At 47.2% G+C, this 25,152-nt stretch overlaps 1 protein-coding gene across 9 annotated transcripts in view; it reads right to left on the reverse strand.

Moving 5' to 3' along the window:
- JARID2 (jumonji and AT-rich interaction domain containing 2) overlaps window positions 1–25,152 on the reverse strand; it is a 230,643-nt gene that overhangs the window by 101,149 nt on the left and 104,342 nt on the right. For 8 of the 9 annotated variants that reach the window (XM_042236974.2, XM_027959027.3, XM_060403774.1 and 5 more), the window contains one exon: window positions 23,074–23,209. In XM_042236974.2, the coding sequence (XP_042092908.1) occupies window positions 23,074–23,209 (136 nt within the window). Of the gene's footprint in view, window positions 1–1,954; window positions 2,080–23,073; window positions 23,210–25,152 lie in introns of all 9 variants that reach the window. The other variant, XM_027959030.3, reaches the window with a different exon arrangement.

A 25,152-nucleotide genomic window follows, 5' to 3' on the forward strand; every position in this document is an offset into this window, starting at 1 on the left:
CATTCCTGCAGCCCGGGTGCTCCATCACTTCAGTGATGACCGCATGGGCCACGGCTGCCCTCCCCGCCCCCAGCGCCTGGACACCCCGCCCCCAGGCACATAAATTCATCTAATCTAATAAAACAGAAGCTGTTTTCCCTCATTGTTCCTTGAGGATCTTTCCCAAAACGGGCTCTGTGGCCTGGCAGCTGCCAGGAGAGGGGTCTGAAAAAGGCAGGATTCCAGCAGGGCTGGCCAGCTCCCTGGGCCCCGGATAACTGCAGCTCGCATCTCCTTCCCTATGTCATAAGCTGTTTGATTGTTAAAGTCAAAGCTTTTGAAGCTTTTGAACTTCAGCTGGCAATTATCACGTCCAAAGCACATGCTCTGAACACCAGCCCACATTCTCCTCTTTATGCCTCTCCAGAGGGGAAGAGATGGTCGACACCCTCAGAGAGGCCACATGGCATTGAAAGCTTCACCAGCAGGCTCATCCAAGGGAGCTGGGGAAGGAATGCCCCTTACGCCTTCCTACTTTCAGCTTGTGGCTGCTGTTGTTTAACTACTGACTGAGCCCCTTCTGGGCTTTACATACACAGGTCAAGTTATTCAGACTTCAAAACCCCTAGAAGCAGATCTGTCCTGGTTGCAGGGCCAGTGCATTTTGTCCGCTCTGTTTCCTAAATGACCACGGCATCTCTACCTGCCTCACTTTCAAACAAAAAAAATGTCAGGAGGCAGGTGATGGTTGGCCCAAACCTCTACTCAATTTCCACCACTTTAAAACCAAAATTACAGGTGAGGCCTTTGGAGATAATCTAGTACAATCCCCCACTTTACTGATATGTCAACTGAAGCTTCTGCAGGCCTGGTTCTTCACCAAAAGCACGGTGAGTAAATCCTCAACAAGCAGAAGGCCATCCAAGAACCTGGGGTTTCTGGGGCCAGGGGCAAGCTAACACGCCAGAACAACCTCATGCAAACTCCCTGTAGGACAGAGGGCAGGAAAAGCCTCTGCAACCATTACACGCCCAGTGTGAGCCCAGAACAGACCCTCATTCAGCTCTCTCCAGTGCAATCTATTCCTATTATGCTGAACAACTGTTTGGCGTGTATCCCACCGCAGCATAAGTCATACACAGTCCATTAAAGGGCATTTAAGGGGTGACTGTTTGGCTCGTCCCTCTTCTTTGTACTGGGACTTGTCTTAGTGGCCTTCCCTAATCAAAAGCACCCAAAAGGGAGAATTGCAAAGGAGATATGAGGCAGGTATGTTTGGGATATATGGAAATTTTGAAAAAAGGTTAGTAAGAAAGTACAAACCACAAGACATAACCAATCAGTCAGAAATGAAGCTTGACGGTCATGAATGGATAATGGCTATGCTTAACACCCCCACTCTGACCACTCAGACACAGCCCCTGTGGGTAAGTAAGGGCTCTCTGCTCTTTCCCTATCTCTAGTCTCCCAGGCTTCCTCTTCCAATCAACTGGAAAAGTAACAAGGTATTTAAAGTCAAAAAGATAAGGCAACCCACTCGGGTATTCTTGCCTGGAGAATTCCATGGACAGAGGAGCCTGGCAGGCTACAGTCCATGGGGAGGCAAAGAGTGGGACATGACTGAGACTAACACTTTCACTTTAACAGGATGTTGGGCCCCGGGCTGCTCTTACTTCTAAAAGCAGAGCAGCTTCTGACGACGCACTTTTTGTTGTTCAGGTGCCAGGCTGTGTCTGACCCTTTGGGACCCCATGGACTGCACCATGGTGGGCTTGTCTGTCCTCCACTCTCCCAGAATTTGCTCAAATTCATCAGACTATGGACTAGGGATTTATCCCCTAAAAGATGTGCGTAGCCAGCCCTGTGTGTCCACTCTGACCTGTGCTCTGCTGCTGGGTCGGGAAGAGGACCTGGGAGAACTCCTGGCTGTGAACTTCAGTAGGTTTTGAACTGTTCAGCTAAAACACTGTCTTACCAAACAGGAAAGCTATCTTCAGCACCAGACAGACTAGAAGGACCAGCATCCTCCAGGAGATATACAAGAACACTGAGAGCGAAGTTCAGCTTCACAGCAGCATCACAACTTTCAGTACTGAAATTCTGTAAGAGGGGAGGGTAGAAAGGGAGACTTGGCAATGACTGTTTCTTTATTCAAACAAAGTATGATTGACAGCATCACCAGCTAAGTTGCAACATTCAAAGATCGGAGGAAGTCTCAATTCTTAAATGAAGACAAGGCTCCCCCCAACACTGGCAACTCTGTCGAGCCCCCTTTTCTGTGAGACTTGGATAAAATAGAGAAAGTCTGCAAACTCAATCACTAAAACACTCTCTATTGCGCTTCCCCCAGCCTCATTATTTTTTTAGTTACAGCACAAATATGCATGCCTAAGTTGTGTATTATTTTACTGTGCACAATTACTAGCTTCGCAAAAAAGCTATCACATCATGTTAAGCCCAGAAAGATTTTTCTTCCAGCTCAACATTAGGTTACTAAGATCCCACCATGATTCTGTTTATACTCTGTCCCGTCATTTTCCCTATGGTTTATCACACTCTATTGCATGGTGTATGTGTGTGTGCTCACTCAGTCGTGTCTGACTCTATGTGACCCCATGGAACCTGTAGCCCACCAGGTTCCTCTGTCCATGAGATTTCCCAGGCAAGAATACTGGCGCGAGTTACCAGTTCCTCCTCCAGGGATCAAAGCTGCCTCTCTCGCATTGGCAGGCAGGCTCTTTACCACCACGCCACCTGGGAAGCCCCACTGTACGGACAGTTCACAATTTATTTCGACTCTTGTTCATCTGAAGCTGCTGATCTGCTGCTATCATGAGCCATGCTGCAAACATCCTTCTGCTTGCCCCCTACCAGGCAAGTGCTGTGGCTCCTCTGAGACACACCCTAAGAGTAAAAATTGCCAGAAATTCTTGGATATGCAAATGCTCAAATTTATAAGTTAACAGCGAACTGGTTTCCAAAGTCAGTCTTTTGCTTGTGTACCAGTAATGTATCACTGAACCTCCGAATGTTTAAATATGAAGACCTCTTATTGCTCAAGACTCGAGAATACTAGTCACTTCAACTGCTACTTTAGAAGAGATCAGAATTTCAGAAAGGATGTCCTATCTGAAGAAATGCTCTGCAGCCGGCCAGGTACAAGGCTGCCCTCCACTTGATTATTGCCTTAATGCCAGGACATCTGAGGTCTCAGAATTAAAGACCCACCTACGTGCACAACCAAAATGAGCTGGGCCAACTCCAGCAGCCCACCAGCTGCACTCAGCATTTTAAAAAATACACAGCTGAAGCAAACCCCAAATCTTGGAGGTGGACAAAATTGGAAAGAACAATTCATTTGCTTGCCTTAATCAAATCTGGATATCTAATAATACCCTGTGCTAATTAAGAGAACCTGCTGCCTCAGAAGCATTAAGACCTTATTTTATTCATGTATCCAATCGAGGAAGTCAGCCGATATTGAGGGCTAGGATCCACCTCAAACAGGAAAGACAAGCCTGTCTTTTGTTAGAGTAAACCCTGGGGTTCTCCCTACCACCCATGATCAACCTCCAAAAGCGCTGCAACTCCCGACCTATACCAGCCACTGCACGTGACAGGGGCACCTTCCTGCCTGAGCTACGTGCTATGAACAGCAATTTACCAAAGCTACTTAAATAGGAAGGCAGGGTAGAGTGGGTTTCCCTGTGAGAGGAAGGCATAATAAAGGTGGCGGTGTCCAGGAAGTCTAGGAAATAAGAGGGTTTTAATGAGCGCGCTGCATTAGCCATGTGTCCAAAGATATTTCTCTGTTAGCTGAGCTGACTCACACAGTATGGATCATATCACCTAAATTATAATAATTTTTAAAAAGCCAATACAGAAAAATGATCCACTGTGCCAATATCTGACTTTCAAAAATACTACTGAAGTGTGGGCACTTTGCAGCAGTCATTATGTTAATAATAAACATTACTTGTTAAAATTGTATTTAAATCAAAGTTAAGACACTGGCAGTATACCAACCAGAATTAAGTACATACGGAGTCTGACTTGGACCCCTTCCAAGAGGGCTTGCTAATTCCTGAAGCACCAACAGCGCTCAACTGTGTAATGCATGTGGCTGGCCCTACAGCCAACGTGACTTCAAGGCCACAATGTACAATTATAAAATAATACCAATAATTACAAGAACACAGAAGGGAGAACTGGGTTGGATGACTGTATATTAACTAGTGAAACAAACTTGGTTACAATGGACTTAGTCACTAATACCACTGAAATGCAACTACAATTAAACCAGGAGGTTCAAGTTGATAAGCTATCAGAAAAAATGTTCCATCAGACTTTAAAAAAAAAAAAAGGTTTATTTGGGCATCTAAACCACTAAAACCCTTACTTATTCACAGCACATATATCATAATTTGGACAAGGTTGCTTGGTTCTAATCTTAGTTCTACTTCCCATTAACTGTTAAGAAGAACTTTAACTCTCCTTAAGCTCTCATGAAAGCTCTCTGTGCCTCACTTTGCTTATCTGTTAAATGGCCATAAGGACAACAGTGGTTTAAGATGTCAAGTACCAATGACACACGATGAGTGCTTTATGAAGGGCTACCTACATGCCTTAATAAAGGGTTCCACGGTGGCTCAGATGGTAAAGAATCTGTGCTCAGTGCAACAGAGCCGAGTTCAATCTGAAGGGAATGGCTATCCACTTCAGTATTTCTGCCTGGAGAATCCCATGGATAGAGGAGCCTGCTGGGCTACAGTCCATGGGGTCACAGAGAGTCAGATGTGACAGAGTGACTTTCACTTTTTATGCCTTAATAAAACTTTGGTGCTAGTGAAATACAATTTTTGTGGGTAATATTTACTTTTTAATTATTCGATTGTAAAAAGAAACAGAAGATACATATATATGTAAGCTTTTAATGCTTTTAAACTTATTTTGCTTCATTGCATCATGCAGGATCTTTAACTGTGGCAGAAGAACTTAGCTGCTCTGCAGTACGTAGGATCTTAGTTCCCCAAACAGGGATTGAACCAGTGTCCCGTGCATTGCAAGCAGATCCCTAACCACTGAGCTACCAGGGAAGTCCCTAATGTGTTTGTGTTTTTTTTTTAATGATTCAGATAATGGATTTGAAAAGGTAGATAGAGAAATGATGCAAAGTTAGAGTATCAAAACTATGGTTTTGAAAATTAATCACAGTAGTATTAAGTAGACTTCAATGAGAATCACAACATGGGCACTTTACCTCCTTAACGATAGAGAGTAACAGAAAGCGCTGTTTGAACAGCAGCACTGAGGCCAAGAACAGAGGCAGGTCACAACACTGACAAAGCCTACAGCCTCACACACCGCAAGTATGGCAACATACTGATAAGGGGATGGCAACTTTCATATCAGTGATTTCACTTCTAGGAAGTAGTACGAAGAAATTAAACAGAAACAAGAATTTTTGTGCAAGGATTTCAATGTAGTTCATCTTTATTATTTCGTTGCTTCTTTTACTGGTTTAAATTTTTTTTATTTTTAAAGAAACAAAGCTTTCCTGTATCAGCTTTCTGAGCCATGCAATAGACAGACTGGCTATCAGTGCTTTGGTTTTCAAACCTGGCAACGTGGACGACCCATGATGGCCCACGAAGGCACTGGAGTAGCTGGCCGGGGCGGGGGGGGGGGGGGGGGGGGGGCACGCACAGCCAATGACATGTTCTCATCATTCCCTGCACTCTCAAGCCTCAGTGCCTTTGCACATTCCATTCCTTCTTTGGCGACAGTCTCTCCTCTGTCTGCCCAGGAAGTCCTGCAGCCCCTCCTGCTCAGCCTTTAGCGACAGTGTCACCGGCTCTACAGGTGCCATTCAATGTCATACCTGATTGTCAGGTTCCTGACCAAGAGGATTTATTCTTGCTCATAATAACCCTCAAAATCTAGCATAAGCCTAGAGAAGTGGCTCAGGACTAATGAATCCTGTCGAAAACATAAGGTGCTTCTTTTGAGGCCATCTCAGAGTCGTTATAAGCCTGAAGCACTCTTTATTACCTCCGAGGGCCACATTCTGCATCTTACCAAGCTTTCAAAGGCAACCCTCCACTTTTCTTCCTAGAGAGGAAAATATGTCAAATACTTATCTCTGTGTTTAAAAAAAGTATTTTGCTAGGAATGCCTCATGAAATTTATAATACACTTGATTTGCTGGCATTCATGAATCAAAATTAAAGAATTCTTGAGAATTAACTTCAAGTTTTCAGGTGAAATTAGAGCTTTCATAAATTTAACACTAACCTTTGCATTATGTTTTATACATATTTAATCTTTTAATGATTTTAACAAAATGGAGACAATAATTTATTTACACCTGTAAAGTTGTTCTGTGTATTCCTCAAATTATTTATCTTTGATACTCTAATTTTGATAAACTTGGTTTGTGACTAATAATTTTACGTAAAAACCACAACTATAATCCTCTTTTTTATAAGGTGAAATTACATCAATCACTATTAACAGTTTTGTTATATTCTTCGTGGTATTTTCCTTAAGGTATCATGTATCATACTAAAGACTAATGCTCAATATGGGACATGATTGTATTAAATATTACACAGGATTTTTTTAAATCACATTTTCAAACACTTAGGAACATGAAGAAAGAAAATGTAACTTAAATTGTAGAGATTCCATTGCATACATAAAACAATTTTAAATAAGTTGTGTTTTAAAAATATAAATGTCCAGAAAGCAGACCAGAGAAAATAAAACTAACTAGTAACAAAAAGCAGTATTCTCCCCAGAGGTAATCTTCATAAATTTCTGAAATTTCCACAGTCAAAATCAATTTCTTTAAATACAAACACTGCCATCATAGACGCAGTACCCAGCCAGGAAACAAGTTGATTAATGGAAAAATGCAGCTATTTTAAACATCACTTAGGCGCGATGCTAACAGAAAACCTGGATAAGAGGCAGGTAAGAATAAGAGCAGGGTTTTGGGGCCAGTGGAAGACCTGCTGCACTGAAGTCAAGGACAACAGGAATTTTATGACAATACCATGGGCAAGGGCCTCCTGAAGCTGCCCTAAACACTAAGAGGCATCTGAAACAAATATTACTATCATTTCACTTTGCTGGGAGTGTTTCTGAAATTGATGACATGGGGTATGTAAAAAGGCTTTCAGCCAAAAACAACAAGAGCAGGAAGACAGAAGAAATTCACTACTGTGCTCACCCTCTCTCCAAAGTTCATGGTCTAATTTGGTAGACTCTGGTCACAAGTGGCTATTAAGCACGCGCACGCGCACGCACACACACACACACACACGGCTTTTAAAATTAACTAAAACTAGCCAGACCAGCTAGGGCTAGGTCTCAAGGACTCAAGAGTCACGACTGGCTAGTGGCTGCTATGCAGAGATGACACGTCTCCATCATCACAGAGAACTCCGCTGGCTAGTGCTGATCTGTAGAGTTTCCATGCATTTAGTCTCGGGACGCAGCAGCAGCCCCTGCGTCTCTGTGCTGTTCTCTGCTAGGAGCTAAGTACACAGGCCCCGCACACCCAGGGCATGGCAGACAGACGGGACTTCTTTTCAGGCAACAAGGAGGGGAGGGGCAAACAGAGCAGGAGCAGACAAACCCCCTCCAAGGCAGCACAGATGGCTCTTGCAGGAGGGAGAAAGGAAAACGAGGTTGGAACTATTCAAAAGCCACAAGCTTATTCAGAAAACTAAGAACTGTAGAAAAACTTTCTCTGTGCGAAGCAACTGCACCAAAGGGGGATTTTTTTTTCATCACAAATGGTTTTAGGAGATCCTGTTGTAGCTTGAGGGTGAAAGGTCAGCAAACATCAACTAAAACTCAGGAACAAAGTAGTGTCACATGAAACAGCTCTGAGTTAAGACTCGAATCTTGCTACCCTCCAGGCTCTAGGCACTGAGAGGTGTGAACCCACAGAGGACTCTGGGCTCGCTGCCTGAGTTCCTACACACACACACCTCCAGAGAGAAACCATCAGCCTGCATTCTTGTGGGCGGGGAAGGACGCACACCCCACCCACCAGCACATTTCCTCCACATTACTACCTGAGATCCACATCCTTCCAAATTCTGCAAAGACTTCCAAATGTCTCGTGACCCAATAGCACAGGGCATCAAGTGAGCTGGAAGAACATGAGCCTGCCATAAACACATCCTGTCATCACCCATCGCTAAAACAGAACCAAGACAGACAAGGGGTGGCAAGGGTTTTCTTTTACTGAAGGAGGAAAACCAGAGGAAGGATGACTGCTCACAGCGATACCCAGCTACTGGTAGGACCAGAATGACAGGGCCATGACAGGGCATATCACAACCAATCAGCGTTCTGCCGCATCCAATACTGCGTCCAATGGCTGGAATCCAGGCATTTGGGGCTAATTTGACAGACTGCAGTGTAACATAACCTCTATCTCTTCTAAAAGGCTGACGAAAATACAGAGCCCTGAGAGTTTTCTCCCTTGACTCTGCCCTAAGTTTAGCCGCCATGCTGGAACACTCCAGTCATCTTCCCTCTGCCTGCCCCTCAACACAGCTGGCACAGATCCATTCTCTTCTGCCTATCAAGTGCCAGCTGAGGAAGAGCCCTCTCAGGGACTACAGAATCCAGCGTTCTGTGCCCAGGTAGGGGCATTCCCCCCCATATAAATTCTCACTATTCCTACTAGGCAGGCTTCCCAATGGGGTTCCCAGGGGACTCACTGGTAAAGAATCCACCAGCCAAAGCAGGAGATGTAAGAGAGACAGGTTCGATCCCTGGGTCGGAGAAGAACCCCTGGAGAAGGAAAGGGCAACCCTCTCCGGTATTCTTGCCTGGAAAATCCCACGGACAGAAGAGTCTGGCAGGCTACAGTCCACGGGGTCACAAAGAGTCAGACACAACTGAGCACATACACACACAAGGTTTCCCACCAGTGCGGAGTGACCTGCTGGGGGAAACTAAACAGGGATCATTTCCTTCAAGCTTGGTCAGGGCTTCTACTCTCCAAGTTCTAGGGAGAGGTCTAATTACAGGATGCTGGCACCCAGGGAACAAAGCAAACCGATTTTAACACAGTCCCTTAAGTATGCTGTTTTATGACCCAGCTACAGCTTTTATGAGAAGTGGTTAGGTAATGTACATCTAGAACCTCAATAACAACTGCCCTTTGAATGCTTCCTTCCTGCCAGGGACTAAGGACTTTAAATAAATCATCCCATTACTCCTGAGAATATTGCCTCTGAGAAAAAAAATTATTCCTCCACTTGACAGAGCTGGGAAACAACCAAGTGGGAGCCAAGAGAGAGTGGCCAAAGCACGTTTGCTAGTTCCTTCACCCCTGGCAGGACTGTGGGCCACCCACTCACGGACAACGGCATGACCCTCTTCTGCCAATTTCCACGAGAGGAGCTGGAGGGCTGTGGCCTCCTGGCCGAAGACTGGTGGGAGAATGAATGGCCAACAGTTCTCTCCAGAAAGTCTCTGGAGCGTGTGCATTCGCAGCCCCAGGGTCCTGAGCTCAGACGAGGGCCTGCTCCAGTCTCAGCGTCTACCCGGGACGGCATGGTTGTGGGGCACACTGACGTGTGATTCTCACTGGGGGTGTACCATGTGCAGATGCACTGAGCGCACCCTGCCCACCACCCGCCAAGAAACCCAGTCAGCTCCTCAGCCGGGAAGCACTCTTAACTGCGCATCTGCTCCACAAAAGGGCTAGGAAATCGGAGAGACTGTCTGACAAGTCAGCTGGTGGTGGTGGCCGGTGCAGCCTCCCATCACTACCAAGAGTAGCCACTTGATGGCAATCTTAACCTGTTCCCTTGGAATTCTTCCATAAAGGGAGACCCCAGGAGGGAGGAGAGTGTGCTGGCTGACCCTGTGGACAGGGCTGGAGACAGTGTCCTTGCAGGACCTTCGTCTGCAGCGGTAGGAATGTCCAAGGCTGGACAGAGAAACTAAGCCAATGCTCTCCCAAGTGTTACTTGCCACATCACAGGCTCCTGTGGGGGCCTGGCTAGACGTGATTACACAGGCTCTGCAGTCAGACAGACAACTTGGGAAGATGGAAATCTCTCCAACCCCAAGGCACGTTCACATCGGGCTTTCCATCAACAGACTGAAGTGCGAGGCAGACAGATGGTAACAAACAGGCTAATAAATCAATGGCAAGCGCCTGCCTCTTATCTCAACACCTTGTCCCCTAAAACCACAGGAAAAAAAGCCAAAAATGAAAAAAAGGAAACTTTCCTTAAAAGGTGCAACACTTGTTGAATAAAGCAGCCTACCACCTGCCTTCTTATTTAAATTGTAAAAGAGAAGGAAAAAACAAAGCAAAAACGCTACTTGCATCTTCGGCAGAAAAGGCTCTCCAGAAAAAGAAAAAGAAACACTGTAAATTGCATTCACTAGACACTTCTATTTTCAGTGGCAGGAAAATTAACATCAAAACACGGGGAGAAGGAGGAAGTATATGGGACTGTTATCAGGAACCAGCCGGCTCTCTCAGCTTGGATGACAACATAGTACCTCTCCCCCACCCCCAAACACATACTCACTTCAACCTGGCCCTGTGCTTCCTAACTCTTGGCGTCTCGATTTATAAGGAGGGTTCAGGCAGAGAGTGGAGTGTGTGCCAATATTTTCCTCTGAGGAATTCAGAAAGTGCCAGCTGAGAAGCTTCCAGCTCACCCTTTACAACGGCAGCACTGGAAAGGCCTTTCCAAACAGCCTGGGTTGTCTAAAGTCAGGTCAAGGACCGAGTAAGACGGGGAAAGCCACTCGGGTACAGGCTGGGCAATCTGCAGCTCAGATTCTGCTAGAAACCAGCAGGCCCCCCTGCATGCCAAGATGGAATATTCTGGAATATGTCCACTGGCACGTCACCCACCCAGATGATGTCTGAAGAGGACTCCTCAGCCCTCTAGAAGATAGGGAGCAAGTTGCATTCAGTGAGGCCCTTCACAAACACCCAATCGTATGGGAAAAGAGGACAGCATCAGAAATAACAGTTCAACGTTTCCGACATGGAGACCTTGGGCTGCCTTCACGCATCAGAAGGCAGAGCCCTGGAAAACGGGAAGGAAGCTGCCACTTCAGACACCGCCACAAGCTGGCCTGGAGTCTCAAGCCCAGATGGCGTCCCCTGTCATCAAGACCAGGTGCCAAGTGTGACCAGGATGCCCACCTACCTGCCCAAGGGAGGCGCAGGCCTGGTTAAGAAATAACCCAAAAGACAAGGGCAGGGCAGGGCAGCTGGGAAGAGGCCCTGTCCGTGTCCACAAGGAGCTGATTTGTTACCTCCAAGGTGTGACTGAGCCAAGGGCACCAGCGACAGGCCAGGGGACGGTGCAGAGAGGGGGGACCCAGGTCCCAGGATGTCCAGCACGAGGAGCCCTAAAAACTCTCCTTGGCACAAGACAGGGACAGCCTGGCTGACAGGCCAAGCTGACGCTGGTGACGTGTTGCCTGCAGAGGCAGGACTAAGGTTACGGAACAGTTCCTGTTTCCCTCATTGTCCCCAAACCTCCTGAATGAGAGACCTGCACAGTTTTACAATTTTCTGGAAAGAAGTCATGAGGAAGCTAAATCTGGGACTCTGCAGAAGGATCTTAAAGACCATGGAGAAAGCCAGAAGGATATATGAGATTTGGCAGCAGGTGAGATTAAGTAACAAATTCTAAATTAAGGGATTTGTGGCCTGTAGGGTAATTTCCCTCAAAGCATATCCAGTTATCACTCTCCTGGCTTTAAATATATGCTGGACAGGACTCTAAACATTTTATGTGGCTCAAGTAATAATAGGTTATTTTCAAAAACCAAGTTAAAAGGTCCTCTAAATCTGGGGAAAATGGGATCTAAGAAATTCACAAGCACAGCAAAACTGCAAGAGTCCACTGTGGTTGATCTGATAGCAATTATAAACTGCATAAACTCACATATCACAGGATTCGAATCATGAAACGTGTAAGATTTAGAAAACGCACGAGGCCTTTCTCCAAGCAGCAAGAGGCAGGTGCTATCACTGCCTGCCAAGAATGAACACAGGAAAACTCGCATGGGCAAATGTCCTCTGGCCGAGTGCAGCCCTACCTGGTGACCGTGCAGGGCCTTCCTTTCCATACCTGCTGAGAAGTTAACATAAGTAGAAAGCACTGCCCTAAATTACATTTAGGGCATAACATTCAGACACATAGGATGGATAAATGTACTACGAACAGGAATCCCCCAACTTCAAATTATCCTATGAGTTTTTTCAAACTCAAGGACAGAAGCATCCTTCCTAAGCCGTCTCAATTGCCAGTCCCCTCCCAAGCCCTCAGAGCCTACAGCACACCTTGTCTGCCCTCTGTAAGGGCCCCTGGCCTTGGAAGGCAGCTCCTGGTGCAGGTGAGCCATGTTTCAACCCCCAGTGAAGTAAAGGACTTGGGCCAATCCACGTGGTCTCACAGGAGCAACCACGCAGTAAGTGCATGTCCAAGAATTCCACCCAACTGAGAGGAGCGGTGTCTTCTGAGGTCACGCAGCCCTCAGAGGTTCCTGACTTGCCAGGAAATTGTTCCAGTCTCACAAAGAGAAAGATGGTGCAGATTAACATGGAAATTAACTTAATCTAAAATAAAAGAACTGTCACCATCACAAATCCCTACCGAATATGAGACTGTTACAAACCTAATGTGACTCCCCCGTAAAATCCAATTGAAACCCCAACATCCAATGTGACTACATCTGAAGACTGAGTGTGTAAAGAGATGACAAAGGTTAAACAAGGTCATAAGGGTGGGGCCCTAATTTGATTGGGCTGTGATGTCCTTATAAAAAGGGGAAGCGAAGAAACCAAAGCTCTCTCTCTCAGCCAGGAAGCAAGAACTTCAGTTCTCACCAAGAACTGAAGCAACTGGAACCCTGAATCTTGGACTTCCAGCCTCCAGAACCTTAAGAATTAAAGTTCTGTGTTTTTTTAAGCCACCCAGTCTGTGACATTTTCTTCAGGCAGCACTGGATGACTGATACACAGGCTTACACCACACCCACAAGGAAACAGACAGCAATCACCATCTCACCACGCTGCCACTGTATGTTTTTGCATCCTCACGGCCACCAGGCAGGTCACGGGGTCCTCACAAGAAATCTAACTAAAAACACACTGTCTTAGCAGAGAAGGAACATGACTTACAGACGCCCCTTTAGCTTGCTTTTGGAGAAAAGCCAGGTCTTGAAAGCAAGTTCCAGAATGTCTTGAACTATTAACATCAAGGCTGAGTATTCTTAATACTCAGACTAAAAACAGTGTCACAAAGGGGGTGGTGGGGACACCACAAGAGAAAGGTGACAGGGAAGAGGATGAGAAGCAAGCATTTCAAAGCCCACTTGGTCTGGGCATGCACGGCAGCTCGGACGAAAACTGTGATGCCGGCTTAGGGTGGGGCATCTGACTCCACGAGCACCGCCACTGAGATGGTGAGTGTCAGCCGTGAGCCAGTCTGACCATGGGGTCCCTATTCAAGCTCAAGACCTCCAAGAGCTGCTCACTGGACACACATGTGCCTCTGGCTTTGAGGCACCTTCAAGTCTCCACAGACACTGTCCAGCAGCTGGCACATTCTGGGTAAAAGTTACAAACTCATATAAAGTCATAAAAGCTTCTAAATACAGAGACAGCCAGGCTGACAAACCACCAAGTGCATACACTCTTTAAAGAGGTCAAATGAATTGGAGGGGCCATTCTCTGGGGTGACTGGAAAAGTCCTGGGTCAACAATGGACACTAAACACATGGGTGTATGTGTATTTGGCAGCTCACTGAACTGCACACCTAAGAGAGGTGATTTCACTGAGTGTAAAGACTGCCTCAAATTTATTTTTTTAAAGGTGGGGGCAAGATCTGGATCCAGGAGTCCTGGGTTCAGATCCTGACTTGACCACTTCTCAGCTACGTAGCTTTACACGTGTTGCTTTCCATATATGAGGCCCACTAAACAAACCCACAAAGTTATGATAGTAAAACACTTGTATGAGAATTAAAAGCAATAACATTTCCTAAGAAAGCCCAATTTTAAGGTAAAATTACCAATCAGTGTAGCTTGTACCTAGGCAAGCATTCAACAACTGTGGTTCAGAAAGAAAGGGTAAAGGGGGGACCCAATTCCAAGAATTATGATGATGAGACTTATAAACACATCACAATTATGAATAAATCTGCGTTTTGGTAACAGGAAACGACACGGCTTGTGATCTGGGGCGAGGGAGTTACAAGTCAAGGTCCATGCCATTTCAAAAATGAAGTCTGGAGAACTGGAGAATCCTGAACAGAGAGGAGCACGCCCAGGGTGTAGGTGAGCACACACTCTGCAGAGTACCCAGGAGCTGTGCACACAGCAGCCGCCAACACGGACGGAGAGTTTCCCTTCTGGAACTCACCATCTACTACAGGGAGAGAGCTTGTAATAAACAAACAATACAATGCCAGGCAGGGACAGAGTCGACGCAGAAAAAACATTACAAGATGAGGAGCTAAAGGGCAACAGGCAAAGGCACAATTTTTGAATGACGTTTGAAGAAATCTCCAGTACCAAGACCCTGAACCTCAAAGTACTTAAAGTCACACAGGTATTCTAAATAGAAGCATCAGCAAGCACAAAATTCTGGGGCAAGAGTACACTACCAACTGCAGCAGGGAAGTTAGACTAGGTGAGACAGGGCTGAGGGAGAGACAGGCAGACAGGACCAGAGAGATGCTGGAGGACCACATCCGGTGTCCAGGGTAAGGACGTCTGCCTTCCATGCTGAGATGGGGGCACAACATGGGACATGGCACATGTCGATTCCTGCTTACAAGGAACTGGCTGCTGCCTAGAGAGAGGAAAAGGCAGAAGAGCTTCATAAAGAGAGCTTTAGGAGTCTCGGCCCAAACCAGAGGTGGTATACCAGTGGCAGTGGTACAAAATCAATTTCAGAAGACACTGTGAGCTTAGAATGACCAGGTTTTGTGAAATCTGGAGGAAAGAAGAGAGAGAGAAGTACCAGGTAATTCCAAGCTTTTGATCAAAGCAACTAGAAGAATGGAATGTGCATTTATTGACTAGCAAGGCAGGAGCACATAAGACTGAACAGAGTTGGCTTGGTGCACTCCAAGCCCACGAGACCTACCAGCAAAACAAAGTCCGGAAGGTGAACAGGCAACTAGAGTTCAGGTGAGACGCGTCATGTCAAACGCAGCCACATGGGCGGCTGACTGACTGATAACTGGATTTGGGCATCAACCTTGGAAAGTGACCCGACTCTTAAGGGTTCAAAAGAGAACGGGCGGGAAGAGAATATTAAAGTGAATATAAGTAACAGAGGGAAAGAGACTTGGAACACTTTCTTTGGAGGAATTCTATAAAGTAATGAATGAACAGAAATGAATAGAAGGAAGGAGATAGATTATCTGAGGGTTTATTTTTAATAGGAGAAACTATCAATGCAACATGCTCTGTCTACTGATGGGAAAGATCTAGTAAAGAAGTAAATAAAGGACAAAGAAAGAAGGAATACTGTCCGGAGTGCTGTCCTTGGGGCGATGAGAAAAGGGGACTGGTGCACAGACGGAGGTGCTGACCAGACAGACTCTTAGTGGGAGGAAGAGCCTTAAAGAACATCCCAGATGGGAACAGCAGGTTCCCATCCTCTGGCCTTCACACCCCTCAAAGGTGGATGCTCTAAGGACGGGGCCAGGCAGGAAAACACCGTGGGACTCTCTCAAACTCAGACACCACAGGCCTGTGCCCCCAGCCCCGAGGCACCTATGAGCCGCGCTCTTCCTGCTTCCAGCGGGTCCAAGCCAAGAGGCCTGGAGGCAACACGAGTGAGCTCGGAGGCTGCGGGACTGCCAGAGGCGGCAGAGGCAGACCTCACGCACTAGTGCCGGGAAACAGGAGAGGCCGCAGCAACCTCCACAGGCACCGCCATCCCTCCCTCTCCGTGAAATCTTCGCACATGGCCCTGCTGACTGGGAAACCTGGTGTCTCACCATCATTTAAAATAGATTTCTGGTTCCGATCAGTCTTCGGCATCATCCATCCCTTCCAGTTAAGCTCATCAGCAAGGTTCAAAATTACTCCTCTGTAAAATGAGGCGGCTGACCTCTATACCTCCAGAAGTCCCTTCTGGCTCTCACCATCCCTAACTTAAGCCAAGGAAGGCTCGCCACTGCCTTGGGGCCAGAGCAGGGCAAGCAGGCCGGCCACTGCCACCTGCCCCGTGCCCTGCTGGACTGACATCACTCCTCCCGGCCGAGTCTACTGGCTGCTCCTCTCCACCCTGTCCCGCCCTGCAGCCCTCAGTTTCAAGGTCTGTCAGAACGCAACTTCTTTATGGAAGCTTTTCCCAGGAGCTCAACACTGGGTCTTTTACATCACCTGCCTCCCTGTTAGCCTGACACCAAACTGGTCACATGCACCTCTGACTTTTTAAAGCATTTTGTTGTATTTTGCTGTGCTTCACTGATACCAAGTCTCAGACATTTTTCTGTTAGAAAGCACCTCACAATTATGATGGCTTACACTGATAAACTAGAAGCATTTTTTCCTTTCTTTCATAAAATAATGCCATCACTCAATGACATCTTAGATGAGATAAAATAAGCTATTCTGACTCCTCCAAAATAAGCAACTTCAGTTCCACTTTATTACTCACAATACCTCCTACGTACTAAGCACCCTATCAAATGTTGATCAGATGGGAGCACTATCCAGAAACACCCCACCTGCATTACTCAGGGTCACGAACACACTGATGACAGGACACCTACGAGAGAGAAGTCACGCCTGCTCAACTGTCCCACTTCCCAAGACAGACGCAGCTTTGTTTTTAAACAAAGAATAAACGTAGGCTGTTTTCAAGACGTTTATCTGCCCTCACCGCAAGCAGCTCTCGTTTCCAAGGAGTGCTGTCAGGGGACCCAGGTGAGAAACGTCTCAGACACTGGACTGTTAAGAGAAAAGTTTAACTCACTGCCCAAGAGCACTGCCACCCACAGAAGTTCATTTGGAAAAGCAGAAGGATCCATGCAGTCAAAGCTGTGGTTTTTCCAGTAGTCATGTACGGATGTGAGAGTTGGACGATAAAGAAAGCTGATGCTTTCAAACTGTGGTGCTGGAGAAGACTCTTCAGAGTCCCTTGACAACAAGGAGATCAAACCTGTCAATCGTAAAGGAAATCAACCCTGAATATTCACTGGAAGCACTGACGCTAAAGCTGAGGCTCCAACCCTTTGGTCACCCTTCACGACGCGAAGAACTGACTCATCTGAAAAGACCCTGATGCTGGGAAATATTGAGGGCAGGAGGAAAAGGGGGAAGACTGAGGATGAGATGGATGGAATCATCAACTCGATGGACATCAACTTGAACACGAATGGGCAAACTCCAGGAGACAGACAGTGAAGGACAGGGAAGCCTAGCGTGCTGCCGTCCATGGTGTCACAAAGAGCTGGACATGATTTAGTGACTGAACAACAAAACCACCACCAGGGAGGAAAAAATTGTTTTTCCTGTTGAAACAGGGACTGCCTTGAGAAGTGGAAGATCTGAGAGCTTCAGGACAGGGGCAGGCAGACATACAACCATGGCATTTATTTCAAATGTGCCCAAAAAGAAACTTTCATTCATCAGACAAGGTGCCCTGGCTTTGATTTTGACTCAAGTCATTTTTTTCATTTCATCCTGTAAATAGGGAATTTGCAGGAGCTATGCCCTTGTCTCATTCCATAGACATCAGTAAACTCAGATTTTTAAGAGAGTCTAATGAAAACCCTACTCTTTTAAAAAAGACATGAGGGCAGCGTGGCTGTAGATGGGGTCCCAACCTGCCCTTCTACCTTTGGTCCTTGGCAGTCACGAGCAAGGCCAACACCCCTGTCTCCCCACATCCTCGACGCGACTGGCAGCCCTCTGCCACTTGGCTGGTTCAACAACAATATTAAAGTTACAAATTTGTATCCCTAGGTGAAGAAACACAAAGTAATAATGAATGTAGCTGCATGTAAGGGGGGTGACTAGTCAGGAGGAATGCAGTTTTTTAATTTCCACTGACTATCAATTCACTAACGAGTGCTAATAAAGCCCAGAACCACCCTCACATGAATAAATAATGGAATTGCCCCCTCTTCTGACTTAGCCTTGCTCATGAAAGACTTCACAGTATCTCCTTCAAAAGAAACTACTTGAAAAAAACAGTACTCCTACGATTTCATATTTTTGGAATCCTATCTTTATAGGAGGTCTCAAAATGACTTCTATTTATTTCAGTGGTGATTATAAGCAGGGGAGCTCAATGCAGAAAGCCAGGGTTTAAATCCTGGCTCTGTCTCGAACTAGTCGGGGAAGCAAATTGCTGATCACCCTAACAGTTCCCTCTACGTCTATAAAATGGTGAGTTCTGAAGATGAAATGAGCAAAATACAGGTCAAGTGCTAAAACAATACACAACCGGCAAAGAGCAGGCATGCAGTACAAGCTCCCGCTCTCACAACTACCGTCAGCTCCTAAGAAAAAAGATCCAGTTTCCCTTAAATCTAGTCTGCTTTAGCTGGCCAGAGGGTTTGCTGGATTTCAGATGAAATTTATAGGAAGTAAATGAAATTCAAAGACAGCTAATAGCTCCCCTCCCTGGCTGTGCAATTATGTGTACTCATTATGTGTGTAGCATGTTATTATTTAAATGTCCCTAATTTCAGCCCCAGAGGGCCAAGGGCCCTCAAAGAGTGGCCGAGGCCGAGGCCTCTGCCAGGCTCTCAGAAGCTTTTGTCAATTTATTACGGCCGGGAAAAGTGGCACCATCTCTAGCACCGAGGAGACAGAGGGCTCGCATCCAGCAGAAATCTGAGCACTGCCTCCCTAGCAGCCTGGCTACAGCCAACAAGCTGTCACCTCGGGTGCAATTCCTACACAGACAACCCACCGGGCTGTCCCAGACTCACATTCACCACCTCCAGGAAGACCAAAAAAAAAAAAAAAAAAAAAATCATCCCTTGTCAAAAGCAAGAGTGATGGCAAACATAGACTTTATGACATAAATTATGAAGTCTCTCGTTAGAGAGATGCTTTTGAACTGTGGTGTCGGAGAAGACTCTTGAGAATCCCTTGGACGGCAAGGAGATCTAACTAGTCAATCCTAAAGGAAATCAGTTCTGAATATTCACTGGAAGGACTGATGCTAAAGCTCCAATAATTTGGCCACCTGATGCGAAGAACTGACTCATTGGAAAAGACTCTGATTCTGGGAAAGACTGAGGGCGAGAAGAGAAGGGGACGACAGAGGATGAGATGGCTGGATGGCATCACTGACTCGATGGACATGAGTCTGAGTAAACTCCAGGAGTTGGTGATAAGCAGAGAAGCCTGGTGTGCTGCAGTCCATGGGGTTGCAGAGAGTCACACGCGACTGAGCAACTGAACTGAACTACTATCTTACATCTGCTTGGCTTACTGTTCTACTAGACCTGCCCAAGTGGGACAGCTGAGCTCAGTCACCCAGATGAGCTGCTACGTGTACCCTCTAAGCAAACAGCGCCCCTCACACAAGAGGCCAGGGCAGGGGGCTGCTTGTTTATCATCCTAGCATGCCCGTGATTTCACGGAACTGATGTCAATTCGTTTCCCAATTAGATAAAAATTATGTCAAGCTCGTTCTGTGAACTCAAAACAATCATTTTAAAATTGCTTTTTCCCAGGAAACTCCAGCAAGACCAGTAATTCTGAAACATCTTTGCTTAAATACAGGGGTAAAACAAAACACCGTCTTTCTCATACCACTGTTGCAAGGATAAGGTGTCATTTTCTTCCATTCTCTTCCATTCTGGGTTCAAAAATCAGTACTGGATAAAAAGTTACGTGGCTTGAGCTGTAATTACAATCCTGCTACTGCATTATAAGGAACCGTGTGCCATCAGCGAGTCATGACCACAGAAAATTCTCAAACAGCCCCCACGAGAACGTCTTCTTGCCCTTACAAATGCCACGGGTCCCAGAGTGGACCCCCCTACCCATGACCCCCACGCCATGAAGCACGAGAAAGGGAGCACGGGGGACAGAAGCTCCCCCACCACCACACCCCCAGAACGGGGTGCAGGCACCTGCCCTCCCTTCTGTCCCATCCCGTTTCCCACCACACCTCCCAGCGAGGGTTCCGGACTAGACCGCTTCAAACTCTACCACCAGATACCTTTCTGTCACAGCTAACGCTAAACTAATGCAACTATTTCAACTTTTGAAAGGGAATCTTGAGAAGATGGGAGACAATAAAAAGAAAAATGAAAAAGCATGACTATTGAAACCACTCTCCCCCGCCACCATGACCCCCAACGTCACCCGCCCACGATGAGGAATCCCAGAGAGTGTTTGCTGTGAGGCGCAGTGAGGCCCAGGTCCAGGCGAGGTCACTGCACTGCACACGAATGCACTGCCCACGAATGCACCCACTCAAGGGCATGGCACCCACTCAAGGGCGTGGCAGCCCACCCCAGAGTTCCTGCCTGGAGACCCATGGACAGAGGAGCCTGTCAGGTACAGGCACAGTCCTTGGGTCACCAAAAGTCGGACATGACTGAGCGACTAAACTCGACACACACACACACAGAAGCATACGTATATACACATTCAGAGATAACACTGCTTACAATCCTTATTACTTCCCAAGAGTCTCGGAGGCTGCCTGCTATTTCGGCTTTCTCTGAATCACACCCCTTAGGAAGAGCACTCTGAGACTCTGGGACCTACACAGAAAGACTTATTCCCATGGTAACAAGTCTAGTTTCCACGCTTTCCATTATGTACATGCATGCATGCAAAGTCACTTCAGTCGCATCCAACTCTTTGCAACCCTACGGACTGTAGCCCGCCAGGCTCCTCTGTCCATGGGATTTCCCAGGCAAGAACAGTGGAGTGCGTTGCTGTGTCCTTCTCCAGGGTGTCTTCCCAACCCAGGGATCGAACCGGCGTCTTTTGTATCCCCTGCATTGGCAGGCAGATTATTTACAACTAGCGCCACCTGGGATGCTGATGCTTTCCAGTAGCCCCTAAATAAGAAAGCACATTTGTTTAACATGCAAACTGCCTTTTAAAAAAGGGTTCTTGAAACATACACAGGTTCTAAAACGGCGATGCGTTTACTTAGAACTGCTATCGAAACAGTATGAGGAATAGCAAAAAGGTGGCCCTGGAACACAGCCTGCACTAACAGCAACACGAACCAGAAAAGGGCATGCTAACAGCAACTTCACAACAGAAGGACAGAAGCCTTGATGTCTGGGTGTTTAGAAGGAAAAGAAAGAAAAGAGGTAAGTCAGTCTTTAATTCTGTTGCCTTTCACTCTGATAAAGTTTTCAACGATCCCAATAGAGAAGACGCACAGGCCAGCTTTTCTTAAAATTCCTTCCTCACTATCGTCAAGCCCTGACTATGCCGATGAAAACAAGAGCTACAACTGGCCGACTAGCTGGCAGGGCTAGTCTCTTCCTGAACGCCTTATTGTAGTTTTTGTTCTTTTACCCTAATTTCACCACTATTCAATCCCAGACACCGGGCTACCTTTCTGTACTAGAAGTTGATTTTTTCCCAGTTAGTTTGATCTTTATCTATCAAAAAATTCCAAAGGCACCAAGGCATCATCACTCCTGATTAGCAGGGTGAGAGTGCGCGCCTCGTCACAGCAGTGAAATTCAACACCACAGTAGCCACTGGTCTACCACGACCTCAGACCCAATAAAATGCCACCCCAATCACCCTTCAGAGCAGAACAGTACGCTCAGTGTGAAACAATGAGAGCAAGACTGATCGCAAGTGCTCTTTAAAACGATGTGGGCTTTAGCGTTTACTGTAGTCCAGGCAGTCAAGGAATGAGTGGGGTTCCTCCATTGGAGACCCATGCCAAAACGGGGGTCTGAGTGGTACACTGTGGCAACAGAGTACTCATATTTTGATTACGCACACACGCAGGATTCAAAAAGGGCCTTTCCCCATCACACTGGCTTGGCCTTCAGTCACACAATGCCAGGAGAATACGAGTGGGTGGCAGGGCAGACCCCAGGCGCATTCAGGAAGGCCATCCATCGCCTACGGGAAGTGAGTGCCAGCAGGTCTTGTCTGGAAGCACCGGTTTCAACGAGACGCTCCCATCACCTCACAACTAAGCAGGATGGAAAAACACTCCACAGCCTAAAGTCAACCTGAAGTCACTTAGCAGCCTGGCAAGCTGCCAGGCTCCCATGCGCCATGATTTTACTACTCCAACATCACAGTGACGACACAAAGAGAGTACTAGGTTCTCCTCTTCCTCGTTTCCTTACTTCAAACAAATACAAGCAGAACATGGTCAATTCACTCATGTTTAAACTAAGAAATTAACAAGAGAGGCTGTGGAATGCTGCTACCACAGCCACAACCCTTGAGATAAAATACGAACAGTAACCAAATGCTTGTTCCAAAACGGCCTTCACTGGCTGATGCCATCTGAGTCACACTAACCCTGTCAAAAAGAGACACAGACTCAGACTCAGGGGCGAGTTTCCCTCCAGGCTTCGGGGATCCACTTGACACCACCCCGGAGGAGGGACACTGGATGCACGGCAGCCCTGCCTGTGTTGTCTGCCCGCCGCCATGCAGGCCACCAGCCTGGGCCTTGGGAGGCTCCGAGCCAGACACACAGCGAGACAGGCAGCAAGCACAGACTCCCGCTGCTTCCTCTGTAAACAGGGGCCACATTTCAGCAAGATCATCCAAGGCTGCTTCTGCTCTCCTACTTGGATAGAAAGACAGATGCTCCCAGAAAAACCTGTATATCCAGCTCTACACACAACCCAGCGAACAGCAGAAACCAGGTCGCAGCCCTGGTCTTGTCTACAGGGCACAGACTAACAAAGGCACCTTGCCAATCATGTTATGCAGCATATAAAGGAGAAATGAGTCCATAAACCCAACCAGGGTAACTGCTGTTAAGGGGCCCAGCCTGAGGAGCACAAGCCGTCCCGAGCAAGCACATCCATTTCAGAAACAAGGCCGGGCCCAGAACGGCATCCAACCCAAAAGAACTGGCAACTCACCATTCACGGCCTTCAGGCTCCCAGGAATGCCTTCCCCGTGCTGCCTCTTCTGGGCGTTCTTGAACTCCTTCAGAGACAAATAAAGGACTTTACGTACCACCCTTTCTTCTGACCACGGAATCCCATCACTGTCATCCTGGGGAAACAAGGAAGAATGGGTAGAGGGGCGTTACTTCAAAGAAAGCAAGCAAATGTTCAAGAGTGAGAATAAACTTCAAAAAAAAAGAAAATCCCAAGCAAGTATCACGGAACTGAGACCCAGCTCCAAAGATGAGAACTGCGTGCTGTAGAGAGGGCACTGGTCCGTCCTGGAGGGCCACCCCTCAGGCTGTAACGGGACTGGAAGAGCATCTCCCTTCACATGCCCCATGCCCAAATCCCGTCATTAACTGGTGATACTGAAGTTTTATATTCTTGGCAAAGTTTAGAAAAGAGTGTTACAGCAGCCACAACAGGAAGGGTAATGCATCACTGTACTCGAGCTCTTTAGAGTGAGCAATTCCAGAGCGTAGGCACCTCACAAGCACGTGCCCCACTCTTTGGGAAATGTTGTTGGGAGTTGGTGCTGCTTTCAAGGAATTTACCATTCAGTCAGAAGAAATGAAACTGAATCTGCACTGGCCTTTCAAGGGAATGATTCACAAAAAAAAAAAGTGAGAGGGAGAGAGACCACTGCAGAAAAGGGGCAATGGATCTTGGTGGAATAGCAAATGGGATGGCAGGGGGCGGGGGGGGGGGGGGGGGGTGGTTTTCCAAAGAAGAATACAGACACTATCAGGTCTCGAAGGTCTCATTTAACAGTCTGTTGTATCAGATCCAGTGTAAGCACTTGAGAGAGCAGTGACCAAGACAAGGGGCGGGCTGGGAGGACAGGGGAACCAAGAACCAGCAGCCCACCCAGGGACCATTCTGGCAATTCCGAGAGCAAAGACAGACTGCAGACGAGCGGGGAGAGGGCAGGACCGGGGCCCAGTCTGGGAAGACGGAGGTGGCTGGAGATGGCTGATATAGTAGGGTGCGCCAACCGAGTTAACTCTTTCAGGGAACCAGCAAGAAGGCTTTCAAGGTTTAAAGAGCTGCTTCCCACAGCCTGAGACCCTCACAGGTTCTCTCCTGTGGACATCTGCCTACAGTGGACATCTGATCTCCTGTGGACATCTGCTAATCTGAGAAGTGCTTACAGTCACACACCTACTTCAAGACTTCATTTTTCTAAGAGTTCAATTTAGAGATAGAAGGATTGTGGGCTTCTTGGGTACTTGGGGCCTTAAGCAAGTAAGTAAGACATTAACACCCCAGTAACTTCAGGAGATGGTGACGGACAGGGAAGCCTGGCATGCTGCAGTCCGTGGGGCTGCAAAGAGTCAGAAACGACTGAGCAACTGAACAACAGCAAAGCGGGGTTCTGGTTCTTTGGGTTCCTTTTGTTCAACAGGAAGCCAAATATGTCAGGGTCAGGCCGGTGCTGCTGCACTCCACACCCTACAGAACTGGTTTTCACTCCCTGCCACTTAAGTCACTAAAGCCTCCTCCCGCGGAGATAAGGGAGGTAGATTATCCAAGATATTCTCCAGCTCGTAAATTCCTAAACTCTGCATAAACACACACTTCATCTCAGAAATCCAACCACACAGTCTGTAAGCCCCACATAACGGAAGCTGTGCTCCTGTTAATCTTCCAGGATTTCCTAGAATGACAGTGATTCTCCATCTTCTGTAAGAAGGGGAAGAGAAGGCCTGGGAGCAAAGAGCCAGGATTTCCACCTTTCCTGGGGTGTCCTTTGTGCCTCACACCTGCCGAGACTTCCCTTCCATTACCTCCAGGAGAAGACACACCCTCTCTCCCCAGTGGCTCTCCTGAAAGCACCAAGGCATCTACAGACCAGGGTGGTGCTCAAGTTCGCACATGAAGACTGCAAGCGACCAGCAGACTCTGCCTCCACGCCACGGGAGGAGCACGCGCAGCTTCTTAACCACCACTCCGCAAGTCACCAGAGGCCAGCCAACTACACGGCTGAAAACCAGGAAAACCAAGTGCTCTGACCAGACCCCACTTGAGGAGCCCAAGGAACCAACCTGC

The sequence above is a fragment of the Ovis aries genome, chromosome 20 (assembly GCF_016772045.2).
Source record: "Ovis aries strain OAR_USU_Benz2616 breed Rambouillet chromosome 20, ARS-UI_Ramb_v3.0, whole genome shotgun sequence".
Taxonomy (NCBI): domain Eukaryota; kingdom Metazoa; phylum Chordata; class Mammalia; order Artiodactyla; family Bovidae; genus Ovis; species Ovis aries.